At 42.8% G+C, this 12,671-nt stretch overlaps 1 protein-coding gene across 1 annotated transcript in view; it reads right to left on the bottom strand.

Moving 5' to 3' along the window:
- LOC124722606 overlaps window positions 1-12,291 on the bottom strand; it is a 140,634-nt gene extending 128,343 nt beyond the window's left edge. Inside the window, exons 1-12 of the mRNA XM_047247746.1 lie at window positions 12,257-12,291; window positions 11,907-12,116; window positions 11,539-11,760; window positions 10,378-10,599; window positions 10,034-10,213; window positions 9,672-9,869; window positions 9,302-9,499; window positions 8,576-8,773; window positions 8,232-8,411; window positions 7,870-8,067; window positions 7,484-7,705; window positions 7,098-7,319 (exon numbers count right to left, since the gene is read on the bottom strand). Of these exons, the coding sequence (XP_047103702.1) occupies window positions 7,098-7,319; window positions 7,484-7,705; window positions 7,870-8,067; window positions 8,232-8,411; window positions 8,576-8,773; window positions 9,302-9,499; window positions 9,672-9,869; window positions 10,034-10,213; window positions 10,378-10,599; window positions 11,539-11,760; window positions 11,907-12,116; window positions 12,257-12,291 (2,285 nt within the window). The remainder of the gene's footprint in view (window positions 1-7,097; window positions 7,320-7,483; window positions 7,706-7,869; window positions 8,068-8,231; window positions 8,412-8,575; window positions 8,774-9,301; window positions 9,500-9,671; window positions 9,870-10,033; window positions 10,214-10,377; window positions 10,600-11,538; window positions 11,761-11,906; window positions 12,117-12,256) is intronic.
- Window positions 12,292-12,671: the final 380 nt, after the last annotated feature.

Raw genomic sequence — 12,671 nt, 5'->3', positions numbered from 1 at the left:
GATGATAGCCCTGAGCTACCTGGGCTGCATTTGTGGATGTTATTTGGATTGACTGTGACTATGCTACTGACGTCTTGCTCTGCACTGGTTTAAAGAGTCCTACTATGGACTGGTAACTGAACAAATGTATTATCATTTGTTGTGATGTTCATGGCTGCAATGGCTTTTATGGATTTAAAAAGAATAATGAGCCAGGGTAAATAACTGTTTAGTGACAAGCTACATGAGACATTACATGTGGACTGATAAATAACAGCTCAGATGTTGATATTTTAAATACATGGCAAAGATAAAAGTCATTGCAGGGACAGCAATTAAAGCATCTACAAGAGCTACTCATTGTTGTAATGTGGGAACATAATGATTTATCTCACATCCAAAAGGGCATGATCATTGGTTTTTAGATCAAGAGTGGAAGCATTTTCATAATGGCTAATTTTGTAAACTGTTTGCATGTTGCTGGCATTAAAGTACACCAGAATGGCAAGATGGTGCTATAAGAAACCTGTGCTAAGGCAGCTCTGGTACACCATGAGCCATAGATGAAATGGGTGAATGATGGTTGCAGAGATGTGTATTGGTAAACAGATATGCAATTTTTGAGCAGCAAACTACCCAGATGAATCAATGGGATACCAACAGTCTCTCTTCAATGACAGTTCATCGAACATTTCTGCATGTGGGCCTTTGCAAAAGGCACCTGGTTTATGCAACTATACTGACTGCTGTTTATCAGCAAAGAAAGGTAGAATTTTCACGTGAGTACCACAACTAGATGTCCACTAAGTGGCAACAAATGGCCATTCCAGAAAAATCACATTTTGTGCTTACTGAGACAGATGGTCATTGACGTAAACAGGATGAAACATCTGAAATCAAACACCCTGCAACACATAGGATGGGTCTAAGCTGAAGGAGGGAGCGTTATGGTCTGGGGAACGGTCTTGTGGCATTCCCTGGGAGATCTATTCACTATGGAAGGCACAATAGATGCATGTATGCTTTGGGACCATTTCCACCACTACATGCAGTTTTTTCCCCTCAGAAAGATGGCATCTACCAGCAGGACAAAGCAATGTACCACACAGCTTGCAGTGTACACTGAGCAGCCAAAACATTATGACCACTGCCCACCACGACACTGGATGGCGTTGCAGGCACGTGATGAGGTAACAAATGTATGTAAGCAGAGAAGACATGCAAGGGGGATCACCCTAGTGAAGATATAGGCTGAAAATGGGGAAACCCACTGACATAAGCGACTTTGACAAAGGAAAAATTATTACTTAGCAGAGACTGTGAACGAGTATCTTGAAAACAGCGACACTGGTCAAATGTTCACGTGCTAATGTCATGAGCATCTACATCCACAGACTGTGGGGCTTGGAGGCTCATCTGCTCTATAAAATAGGATGTATCGTGATTTGTGGCACCTCTGCCAAAAGATCACTGGTGTGCACACTGGTGTGCACACTGGTGTGCACAGAAGTGTTTTGGAGCACACTATTCATCATACACTGTTAAATATGGAGCTCCACAGCAAGCCATCCCTACATGTTTATATGTTGTGCCAATGACATCATCAGTTATGATTGCCATGGCCATGGGACCATTGGGATTGATAAATAGAAATTATTTCCTGTTTGGGTGAATCACACTCTTGCTATATTAGGTTGCTGGTCATCTCCACAGACACTATTAAGGTGAAGGTGGCTGGAAACATGCAGCAGGCCACAGATGCAGGCTGGTAGGAGCAGTATTATGGTATGGGAGACATTATTCTAAGCTTTCGTGGGGCCTGTGGTAGTAATCAAAGACACGCTGATAGCTGAAAATCACCTGAATCTCTTCAAACCTGATATCTTCCCGACGGCGATGCCATCTTCCAGCAGTATAATTGTCCATTTCTCAGTGCCAAAACCTTGATACAGAAGTGTTATAGCGAACTCATGCTGATGTCTCAGCAACCAAATTCACCTGATGTAAATCCTGTGGGACCCACTTGTGTCGCAATCAGCGGCATCACTGCATACACAAATCAGTGGCCCATTACTAGGATGAATTACATGAACTATGAATAGACGTCTAAAGCCATATACCAGCACAAACCTACCAAAAAAGTGTCAGATCCCTGATACACAGAATCAGTGATGTATTTCATTCCAGACTCATCAGTGTATGTGCATGGTTTGAAAAGCACAGCTGATTTAAACCCAACCGAGAATCAGTAGGACCACATTGATCAGGCTGTTTGCGCTGTGGATCCTCAACCCAAAACCATAGTACAGCTGGCCACAGTGCTGGAGTTGATTATAGTTCCACATTCTTACCAGTACCTTCCAAAATCTCATCGGCTTATTTCATAGACAGCCAAAAGGGAAGAGGTAGTTATATGGGCTTTTGACAGGTATTCACATTAGTGTGACTGAACAGTGTAGTTGATGCAAGAGTAGAAATTCTGAGTTACAACTTACAAACGCAAAAATCTCCTTTAGCATAGATAACATCCACTGCACTGCCACCATCTTTAGTAGCCACATATGGCTTGAAGTCTTAATATGTAAATAACAGCAACAGAATTTTACAGTTTTTGAGGTGTCAGACAGTGTCAGTCAAAAAGCCTACTTTCTGTTATGGACTGGATGTTATGTGTTTTATTCACTACTTGTGCTAGCCACAGTAGCCAGCCCAGAAACATTGTCATTTGTATAAATGTGATTGTCACTAGCAGCATTCTATCATCACTAACAGACTGAGAGAAATTAGTATATAAATATCAAAAAAATGGTTCAAATGGCTCTGAGCACTATGGGACTCAACTGCTGAGGTCATTAGTCCCCTAGAACTCAGAACTAGTTAAACCTAACTAACCTAAGGACATCACAAACATCCATGCCCGAGGCAGGATTCGAACCTGCGACCGTAGCGGTCTTGCGGTTCCAGACTGCAGCGCCTTTAACCGCACGGCCTATAAATATCCCTTTAGATGTCAATAATCTTATCCACCATATATCGGCTCTTTTATTCATAACAGACTCATGCAGTATGAGCCAAATGGAAGAGGTATGACACAATTCCTTAAAATTACAATTGAGCAAGGACTTGATATCTAGGCAGCAAGCATTTTAAGCAATTAATAAACCACTCTGAACAGAAGTAGCCTTCTTGCACACAGTGCTTTATTGAATATGAATGCAAACATTGCTTTATTGTAATACACTCTACCAGTATTGCAGCATTGCAGCATGTTTCAATATTGCTGAAGGCTTGGATCGATTTTCTATATTTATGGTACGTTTGCAGAGCCTACCAAGTCGATTAGTGTTTGCTGCATCTTCAGTTCAGTGTGCTCTGCAATATGTCTGCATGAAAAGCTCGTCAAAATCAATTGATGAGCTTTGACAATAAAGTGAAAATGAAACCAGAATATAGTGTATATCATTTCATTAATTAGAGTGATACATTTATGTTCCTTTATGCATGATGAATCAATTGGGAATACAAAGCAGTGAAGGAAGATCATAAACAATGGAGCAAATTTAGTTAAGTAGCTTTCTACTACAAACAGACCCAATATTTTCTAATATTCATCAAACATCATTTAGAAGCCAAAATACAAAATTTGAAAATTTTCATCAATACCTAAAATTTGGTAGTAGACTGTTATACATCATATAAAATGTAAATGATATCAGTAAACAGCCATTATCATTTCAACTAGACACAAGTCCAACAGTAACATTACGTAACATGGTTATATACTACAGAACAGGTTTACCACCATTGTCACTAGCTGACAACCGTATAACTTTATGTTACAAGAAAAGAATACGAGTCAAGCTTATGTTCAGAACAGAAGCCAGTCAGAAGCAAGTGTGAAGAGTTAACCAGGTTATTTTCCTCAGAATGAAGGTTCACGTGTTTGGGCATATAACTTTCTCAGGTGTGGAGTGTGCCAGTTCCTCATTTCTTGAATTTTTTTGCAACATTTCAATTTTCTGTGTTTTTTGTGTTATTTGGGACAATATGAGTAATCTTTTCTACCAATAACCATAAAAATTAGTTTTTTGACTTATAATTTGTAAATCATCACAAACAGTAGCCAATTATGCAAATTTGCTACCTATTTCATTTGTATGGCATAAAGCTTTTGGTGAAACATGTGTTGCAGTAAAAACAGTTGTGTAAGGAAGAGGAGGTATAACTGATGTTAAAGCCAGAGAGGAAAAATATCTTTCTCATTCTTCACATGCGCACTCATTATGATGCCACCCCCACACCTGAACCAAACAATAATCAAACTGGTACCTTCCCTCAACTTTTCTGTCACTGTACTGGCTAATAACCTCTGTAGATCTGTACATTGAATGGGTGAGATTTAGATCCCTGTCTTGACATCTAGAGTTTGATATTCTGTGGATTCCCTACATCACAGCAAGCAATTACTAGAATGTCTTCACAGAAGGATTTGTTCTCTAGCCTAGTAAACTCTACATCTCAAATTATCTATGTACTCTTCAAATCATCATACAGTTTGTAGTGGATACAGTACCAGTATCATTTTACTCCCTTCTTGCTCCATTTCCAATTAATGTGTGAGAAGAATGACTTTCAATATGCCATTTCGAAGGAAGGAATTTATCTAATTGTGCAGTAATGGTTACTATGCTAAGTATTTTTACAACATTTAAAACTTTTCTAGGTTCATTTCAGAATTCTGAATTTTAAAACTTGTGAGACCCTGATGAAGGATAATAATAATGTTAGTGATGAGCTCTTGCAGACTACTCAGGCTTATGAGTGTTTCAAAACTTTTCCTTCAATATTCTGCATCTTCTACATAATTCAGTTTGAACAAACTACAAATGACAAAACATACAGTGCCACTGAATGTACATGTAAACTGTACTCCTCCAATAGCTTTGACATTGATAGAACATGACTAGTTTTTGGGGTGTCTTACACAAACACTGAATCCACTGCAGTGTAATCAATCTCTTCAATGACAATACACAATTATTCAAATCATCTACTATCTCCAAAAGTCAGTTTTCCATTACAAGTAACATAAAATTCCAAGTGCTGCATCATTCAGTACTCTGCAAGCAAAATAGGATATTTCAGTTTGACAGCATTCCTACTCCACAGCTCCACACAAAATAATGAAGTTGACACCTTTGTCTCAGAGGTTAATAAGCTGACAGAAACACACTGAATATTATGTAGAGAGCCCTTTTGTGGTTATTATTGCTAGTGAATTTACCTATCACATGCCAAAAGACATTTGAAACGATAGTCTTAAAATGTAGCCAGTGTTTCAAGATAGTAGCTGAATCCTATCATGCTAATAGTGTCCATATTATGGGACAAAGGTAGCGAATGCTGAGATAATCCTGTTACATAAGTTGCACAATATATGGACAGGTCCACAGGTAACAAGAACCCATTTCCTGCCGTCCACTGACGAGATAGGTTTTCCTTCAGGGTGCCTTTACTGTACTTTGATTATCTATTGTATCCTTACATTACTACTGGAAAATTTTGTTACAGTTCCTCTCAAAGGAAAATAGCCAATGGCCTTCCCCATCCATTTCCTACTAGAGTTTATAATCTGTTTCATTGTCAATACATCATTAAATGCTAGTGCACCTTCTTTCCTTTCTTATTTTGTAAATGATGTTTCAGATATTTAACAACTTTTTAATTGACCCATACGGTAAAATCAAGTTCTGCTTCCTTCTAATACAAATCAGGGTTAGATGCTGTTCTGGGGGGGGGGGGGGGGGAGGTTTAAGGGGGACTAAACAGCGAAGGTCATCAGTCCCAGGTGCTGTTCTGATTCAACACATATAAATGATGCAATGTTATGTAATGTATCAGGTAATTAGTGATTTGTGGGATCTTCAAGTAGCTGGATGTCTGTTAGAGATGAAATGTTGCTTGGTTGTACTTCAACTTATAAAACAGCCAAGAAGGGGGATAAAATCTGTTATGTCACTTCATCTGACTATTTCAGAATGACTGATGAACTGAATGAACTGACTGAAAAATCCTGCCTTTAATCCCAAAACGATTTACTGGAGATACATAGATGAATGGTGTGGTAGCAAAATTCTTTCTGCTTGTGCTTTAATGTGAATAGAGAACCACCCATGTGTGAGCATGTGCCACAATTTAGAAGAAGAGTTAGTAATCGCATCAGAAATCTATCAAAAATCATTTTCTGCTCTGAGTCATTATTTTATACATATAACTCTTAAAATGAAGAACAAGTGTGTGAGTGGAAGACTGGCATCTCAACCCAAGGTAAGTAAGCAAAACTGGAAAGAACCTACATGTGTGCAATATTGTTGTGTTTCCTTTGTTTCTGATGTTAAGGGGATTTATTCGCTATCAATTTATTGCCCAAGATACCACAATTAAAGGGCATTAACACATTCAAATGGTTAAACAGTGGAGGCTTAATTTTGACAATAAAAATTATGATCCTACACCAAATCAATGCTCCTGGCTACACAGTGGTGACAGGTAGCACTTAGCAAAAAAGGGAATAGCAGTCCTATTTTGATTTTCATTGCTGCACAAAATTATAAAACCCTACCACAAAGGAGCATTTTTTATATTAAATAGCTGAAGCACAACTCATTGGAAACACTATTCAGCAAGAATATAGATAACTACTACTGCCACTGGGAGTTATTTTTGTGATAACCAGACACAAAACTAGCTACCATATGGGTACACTACTATGATGCATGAAGACACTCTGACAACTTTCATATTTTCTAACGGTGGTGGACATGCAAATAAGATAATAACTACAACAGATGGCATTACTACACAGAAACTAATCACTTCTGGTCTAATTGTAATTTATATATTTCTTCTTATTTCTGCACAAATAATATTACTGGAAAGACTGACCCAGTATTTGGTGCATGTCCCATACCATAAACAGAGCTAACATAAAATATAAGGTGTTGCATCCAGTAATTTTAATACACTTACTGGACGATTTCCAGAGGAATGAACTGTATATTGGTCTTGCATCTTGCACACAATTAGGGAGGAGCTTCTGTTTGGTTGTGGTACCTTACCCTGCACTGGATCCATACTCATGAGTAGAACTAATTGTAGCTGCACCCTCTATTGAGCCGCCATCATGTGATGTACTGCTGCTCTTGCACACAGGTGATAGCTTATACATGGCTTTCCGTGGGATGGGGAGAGGCCCTAGCTGTGGAGGCAATGAGGGGGCCACCTGGAATGGGGGTATAGGTTGCCTAACACCAGCTACCCAAGGCCCTGCTTGCTCCTCCCTGCAACAGCACAAACACATCCATGCCACTCTGCCACTTAAATAAGTGTCACATCCAGTAATTTTAAAACACTCTCTGCACAATTTCCACACATGAGTTTCTGTTGTGATATTGCATCTTGCACAAAATTAGGAAGGCGCTTCTGCTTGGTTGTGGTGCCTTACCCTGTACTGGATCCATGCTCGTGGGTAGAACCAATTGTAGCTGCACCCTCTGCTGAGCCACCATCACGTGATGCCCTGCTACTCTTGCACACACTTGATACCGTACACATAGCTTTCCGCAGGTTGGGGAGAGGCCCTCGCTGTGGAGGCAGTGAGGGGGCCAACTGGGATGAGGGTACAGGTTGCCTAACACCAGCTGGCCACAACCCTGCTTGCTCCTCCCTGCAACAGTACAAACACATCCATGCCACTCTGCCACTTAAATAAGTGTCACATCCAGTAATTTTAAAACACTCTCTGCACAATTTCCACAAATGAGTTTCTGTTGTGGTATTTCATCTTGCACAAAATTAGGAAGGCGCTTCTGCTTGGTTGTGGTGCCTTACCCTGTACTTGATCTGTGGTTGTCGGTAGAATCAATTGTAGCTGCACCCTCTGTTGCACTGTTGCACACAGATGATACTGTATACATGACTTTCCGTGGGATGGGACACCGCCCTAGCTGTGGAGGTAGTGAGGGGGCCAACTTGGATGGGGGTACAGATTGCCTAACACAAGCTGGGCACAGCCCTGCTTGCTCCTCCCTGCAACAGTACAAATACATCCATGCCACTCTGCCACTTAAATAAGTTGCTCATCCAGTAATTTTAATACACTCTCTGCACAATTTCCACAAATGAGTTTCTGTTGTGATATTTCATCAAGCACAAAATTAGGAAGGTGCTTCTGTTTGGTTGTGGACCCGTACGCTGTACTAGATCCATGCTTATGGGTAGAACCAATTCTAGCTGCACCCTCTGTTTCGCTGTTGCACACAGCTGATGCCATATACATGACTTTCCGCGGGATGGGGCGCCGCCCTAGCTGTGGAGGCAGTGAGGGTACAGGTTGCCTAACACCAGTGGGCCACAGCCCTGCTTGCTCCTCGCTGCAACAGCACAAACACACCCATGCCACTCTGCCACTTAAATAAGTGTCACATCCAGTAATTTTAAAACACTCTCTGCACAATTTCCACAAATGAGTTTCTGTTGTGATATTTCATCTTGCACAAAATTAGGAAGGCGCTACTGCTTGGTTGTGGTGCCTTACCCTGTACTGGATCCATGCTCATGGGCAGAACCAATTGTAGCTGCACCCTCTGTTGCGCTGTTGCACACAGGTGATACCGTATACATGACTTTCCGTGGGATAGGGCACTGCCCTAGCTGTGGAGGCAGTGAGGGGGCCAACCTGGATGGGGGTACAGGTTGCCTAACACCAGCTGGCCACAGCCCTACTTGCTCCTCCCTGCAACAGCACAAACACATCCAAGCCGCTCTGCAGCTCTGTTAGTTAAATAAGTGGCACATTTTCAAGAAATGAGCTTGTGTTGTGATATTGCATCTTGCACAAAATTAGGAAGGAGCTTCTGTTTGGTTGTGGTGCCTTCCCTGTACTGGATCCATGCTTGTGGGTGGAACCAATTGTAGCTGCACCCTCTGTTGAGCCACCATCACGTGATGTCCTGCTGCTGTTGCACACAGGTGATACCATATACATAGCTTTCTGCAGGTTGGGGAGAGGCCCTCGCTGTGGAGGCAGTGAGGGGGCCAACTGGAATGACGGTACAGGTTCCCTAACACCTTTTGGCCACAGCCCTGTTTGCTCCTCTCTGCAACAGAACAGACACATCCATGCCACTCTGCCACTTAAATAACTGTCACATCCAGTAATTTTAATACACTCTCTGCACAATTCCCGCAAATGAGTTTCTGTTGTGATATTTCATCTTGCACAAAATTAGGAAGGCAATTCTGCTGGGTTGCGGATCCATACCCTGTACCAGATCCATGCTCGTGGGCAGAACCAATTGTAGCTGCACCCCCTGTTGTGCTGTTGCACACAGGTGATACCGTATACATGACTTTCTGTGGGATAGGGCACTGCCCTAGCTGTGGAGGAAGTGAGGGGACCAACTTGGATGGGGGTACAGGTTGCCGAACACCAGCTGGCCACAGTCCTACTTGCTCCTCCCTGCAACAGCACAAACACATCCAAGCCGTTCTGCAGCTCTGTCAGTTAAATAAGTGTCACATCCAGTAATTTTAATACACTCATTGCACATTTTCAAGAAATGAGCTTGTGTTGTGATATTACATCTTGCACAAAATTAGGAAGGCGCTTCTGCTTGGTTGTGGTGCCTTACCCTGTACTTGATCTGTGGTTGTCGGTAGAATCAATTGTAGCTGCACCCTCTGTTGTACTGTTGCACACAGATGATACTGTATACATGACTTTCCGTGGGATGGGGCACTGCCCTAGCTGTGGAGGTAGTGAGGGGGCCAACTTGGATGGGGGTACAGATTGCCTAACACCAGCTGGGCACAGCCCTGCTTGCTCCTCCCTGCAACAGTACAAATACATCCATGCCACTCTGCCACTTAAATAAGTGTCACATCCAGTAATTTTAAAACACTCTCTGCACAATTCCCGCAAATGAGTTTCTGTTGTGATATTTCATCTTGCACAAAATTAGGAAGGTGCTTCTGTTTGGTTGTGGACCCGTACCCTGTACTAGATCCATACTTATGGGTAGAACCAATTCTAGCTGCACCCTCTGTTTCACTGTTGCACACAGCTGGTGCCATATACATGACTTTCCGCGGGATGGGGCGCCGCCCTAGCTGTGGAGGCAGTGAGGGTACAGGTTGCCTAACACCAGTGGGCCACAGCCCTGCTTGCTCCTCCCTGCAACAGCACAAACACACCCATGCCACTCTGCCACTTAAATAAGTGTCACATCCAGTAATTTTAAAACACTCTCTGCACAATTTCCACAAATGAGTTTCTGTTGTGATATTTCATCTTGCACAAAATTAAGAAGGCGCCTCTGCTTGGTTGTGGTGCCTTACTCTGTACTTGATCCGTGGTCGTCAGTAGAATCAATTGTAGCTGCACCCTCTGTTGAGCCACCATCATGTGATGTCCTGCTGCTGTTGCACACAGGTGATACCGTATACATAGCTTTCCGCTGGATGGGGGGAGGCCCTCGCTGTGGAGGCAGTGAGGGGGCCAACTGGGATGAGGTTACAGGTTGCCTAACACCAGCTGGCCACAGCCCTGCTTGCTCCTCCCTACAACAGCACAAACACATCCATGCCACTCTGCCACTTAAATAAGTGTCACACCAAGTAATTTTAATACAATCTCTGCACAATTTCCACAAATGAGTTTCTGTTGTCATATTGCATCTTGCATAAAATCAGGAAGGCACTTCTGCTTGGTTGTGGTGCCTTACCCTGTACTGTATCCATGCTCGTGGGTAGAGCCAATTGTAGCTGCACCCTCTGTTGCGCTGTTGCACACAGATGATACCGTATACATGACTTTCCGTGGGATGGGGAGACGCCCTAGCTGTGGAGGCAGTGAGAGGGCCAACTTGGATGGGGGTACAGGTTGCCTAACACCAGCTGGCCACAGCCCTGCTTGCCCCTCCCTGCAACAGCACAAGCACATCCATGCCGCTCTGCAGCTCTGCCACTTAAATAACTGTCGCATCCAGTAATTTTAATACACTCTCTCCACAATTTCCAGAAATGAGTTTGTGTTGTGATATTGCATCTTGCACAAAAAAAGGAAGGAGCTTCTGTTTGGTTGTAGTGCCTTACCCCATACTTGATTTTGGCTGGTGGCTAGAACCAATTGTAACTGCACCCTTCTCCTAGCCAAACTCATGTGATGTACTGGTACTGTTTCATAGAAAAACTAGTTTATACATGGCATTTAGTGGGATGGTGAGAGGCCCCACCTGCAGAGGCAGTGAGAGGGTCAACTTGGATGGTGATAGAGGCTGCCTAACACCAGCTGGCCACAGCCCTCCTATCTCCTCCCTTCAATACTACAAACACATCTATGCCTCTTTACAGCTGTGCTCGTTATTTGAAGTTTTACATGCAGTAATTTTAATACACTCTCGGCACAAGTTATGGAAGAATAGAATCGCCACTTTGTGTTTTGGAATTTCACCTTGCACAATATTATCAAGAAGCTTCTGTTTAGTTGCAGTGTCTTACCCTGTACAGGAGCTTTTCTGGTGGGGAGACCCAATTATAGCTGGAGACTTTTCTGACCCTTCTTCATATGACCAACTGGCTGTGTTATGTAGGGACACTTTAGTAGACGTGTCTTCTGATGCAGTGGGGACAGGTCCCAACCGCCTACCCAGTGAGAGGCCCAATGGGATTAGAGGTGGAGGCTGCTTAACAGTAGCATGCCGCAGCTCTGCTTGCACCTCCCTGCAACAGTAGAATCACATCTATGGCACTCAAAAGTCCTCAGCTTAAGTGTCCCATTCAGTAATTTTGATGTGTTTTGGTATTCCATCTCACATAATATTAGCAAGGAATTCTGTTCAGTTGTGGTGCCTTTCCTTGTACAGGACCTTTTCTTGTGGGGAGACCCAATTATAGCTGCAGACTTTTCTGACCCTTCTTCATATGATGACCTAACACTGTTATGTTGGGACACTGTAGTACATGTGACTTCTGATGCAGTGGGGATACGTCCCAACCGCTTACCCAGTGAGAGGCCCAACGGGATTAGAGGTGGAGGCTGCCTAACACCAGCCTGCCGCAACCCAGCTTGCTCCTCCCTGCAACAGAACAAACACATCTGTGCCATTTGGCAGCTCCAGACCTTAGTTAAAGTGTCACATCAAATAATTATTATGTGTCTGGGTATTCCATCTTGCATGAAATAATCAAGGAGTTCTGTTTGGATGTGATGCCTTACCTTGTACAGGGGCTTTGTTGGTGGATAGACCTCATTGTAGTTGGATGCTTTTCTGAGTCACCTTCATGTAATGTAAAGCTGCTGTTGCACACAGACACTGAAGTATACAAGGGTTTTGGTGCATTGGGGACAGGCAGTGTCAGCTAACACATTGTGCGGGCTGACTGAGGTTTGGGTAGAGGCTGAAAATTATCAAGGTGTTCAGTTCAGTTGCGGTGCCCTACCTTTTTACTGGAGCTTTGCTTGTGGGTAAATTGAATTGTAGCTGCATGCTTTTCTGAGCCATGTTCATGTGATGTAATGCTGCTGTTGCACAGGGACATCTCAGTATATGGGGCTTTTAGTGGGCTGGGGAAAGGCCCCAGTAGGAGAGGCAGTGAGGGGGCCAACTGGGAAGGAGGCATAGGAGGTCTAA

The sequence above is a fragment of the Schistocerca piceifrons genome, chromosome X, assembly GCF_021461385.2.
Source record: "Schistocerca piceifrons isolate TAMUIC-IGC-003096 chromosome X, iqSchPice1.1, whole genome shotgun sequence".
NCBI classification, from domain to species: Eukaryota; Metazoa; Arthropoda; class Insecta; order Orthoptera; family Acrididae; genus Schistocerca; species Schistocerca piceifrons.
Note: the sequence above shows the minus strand (reverse complement) of the source record. Positions and strands in the feature narration are given on the sequence as shown.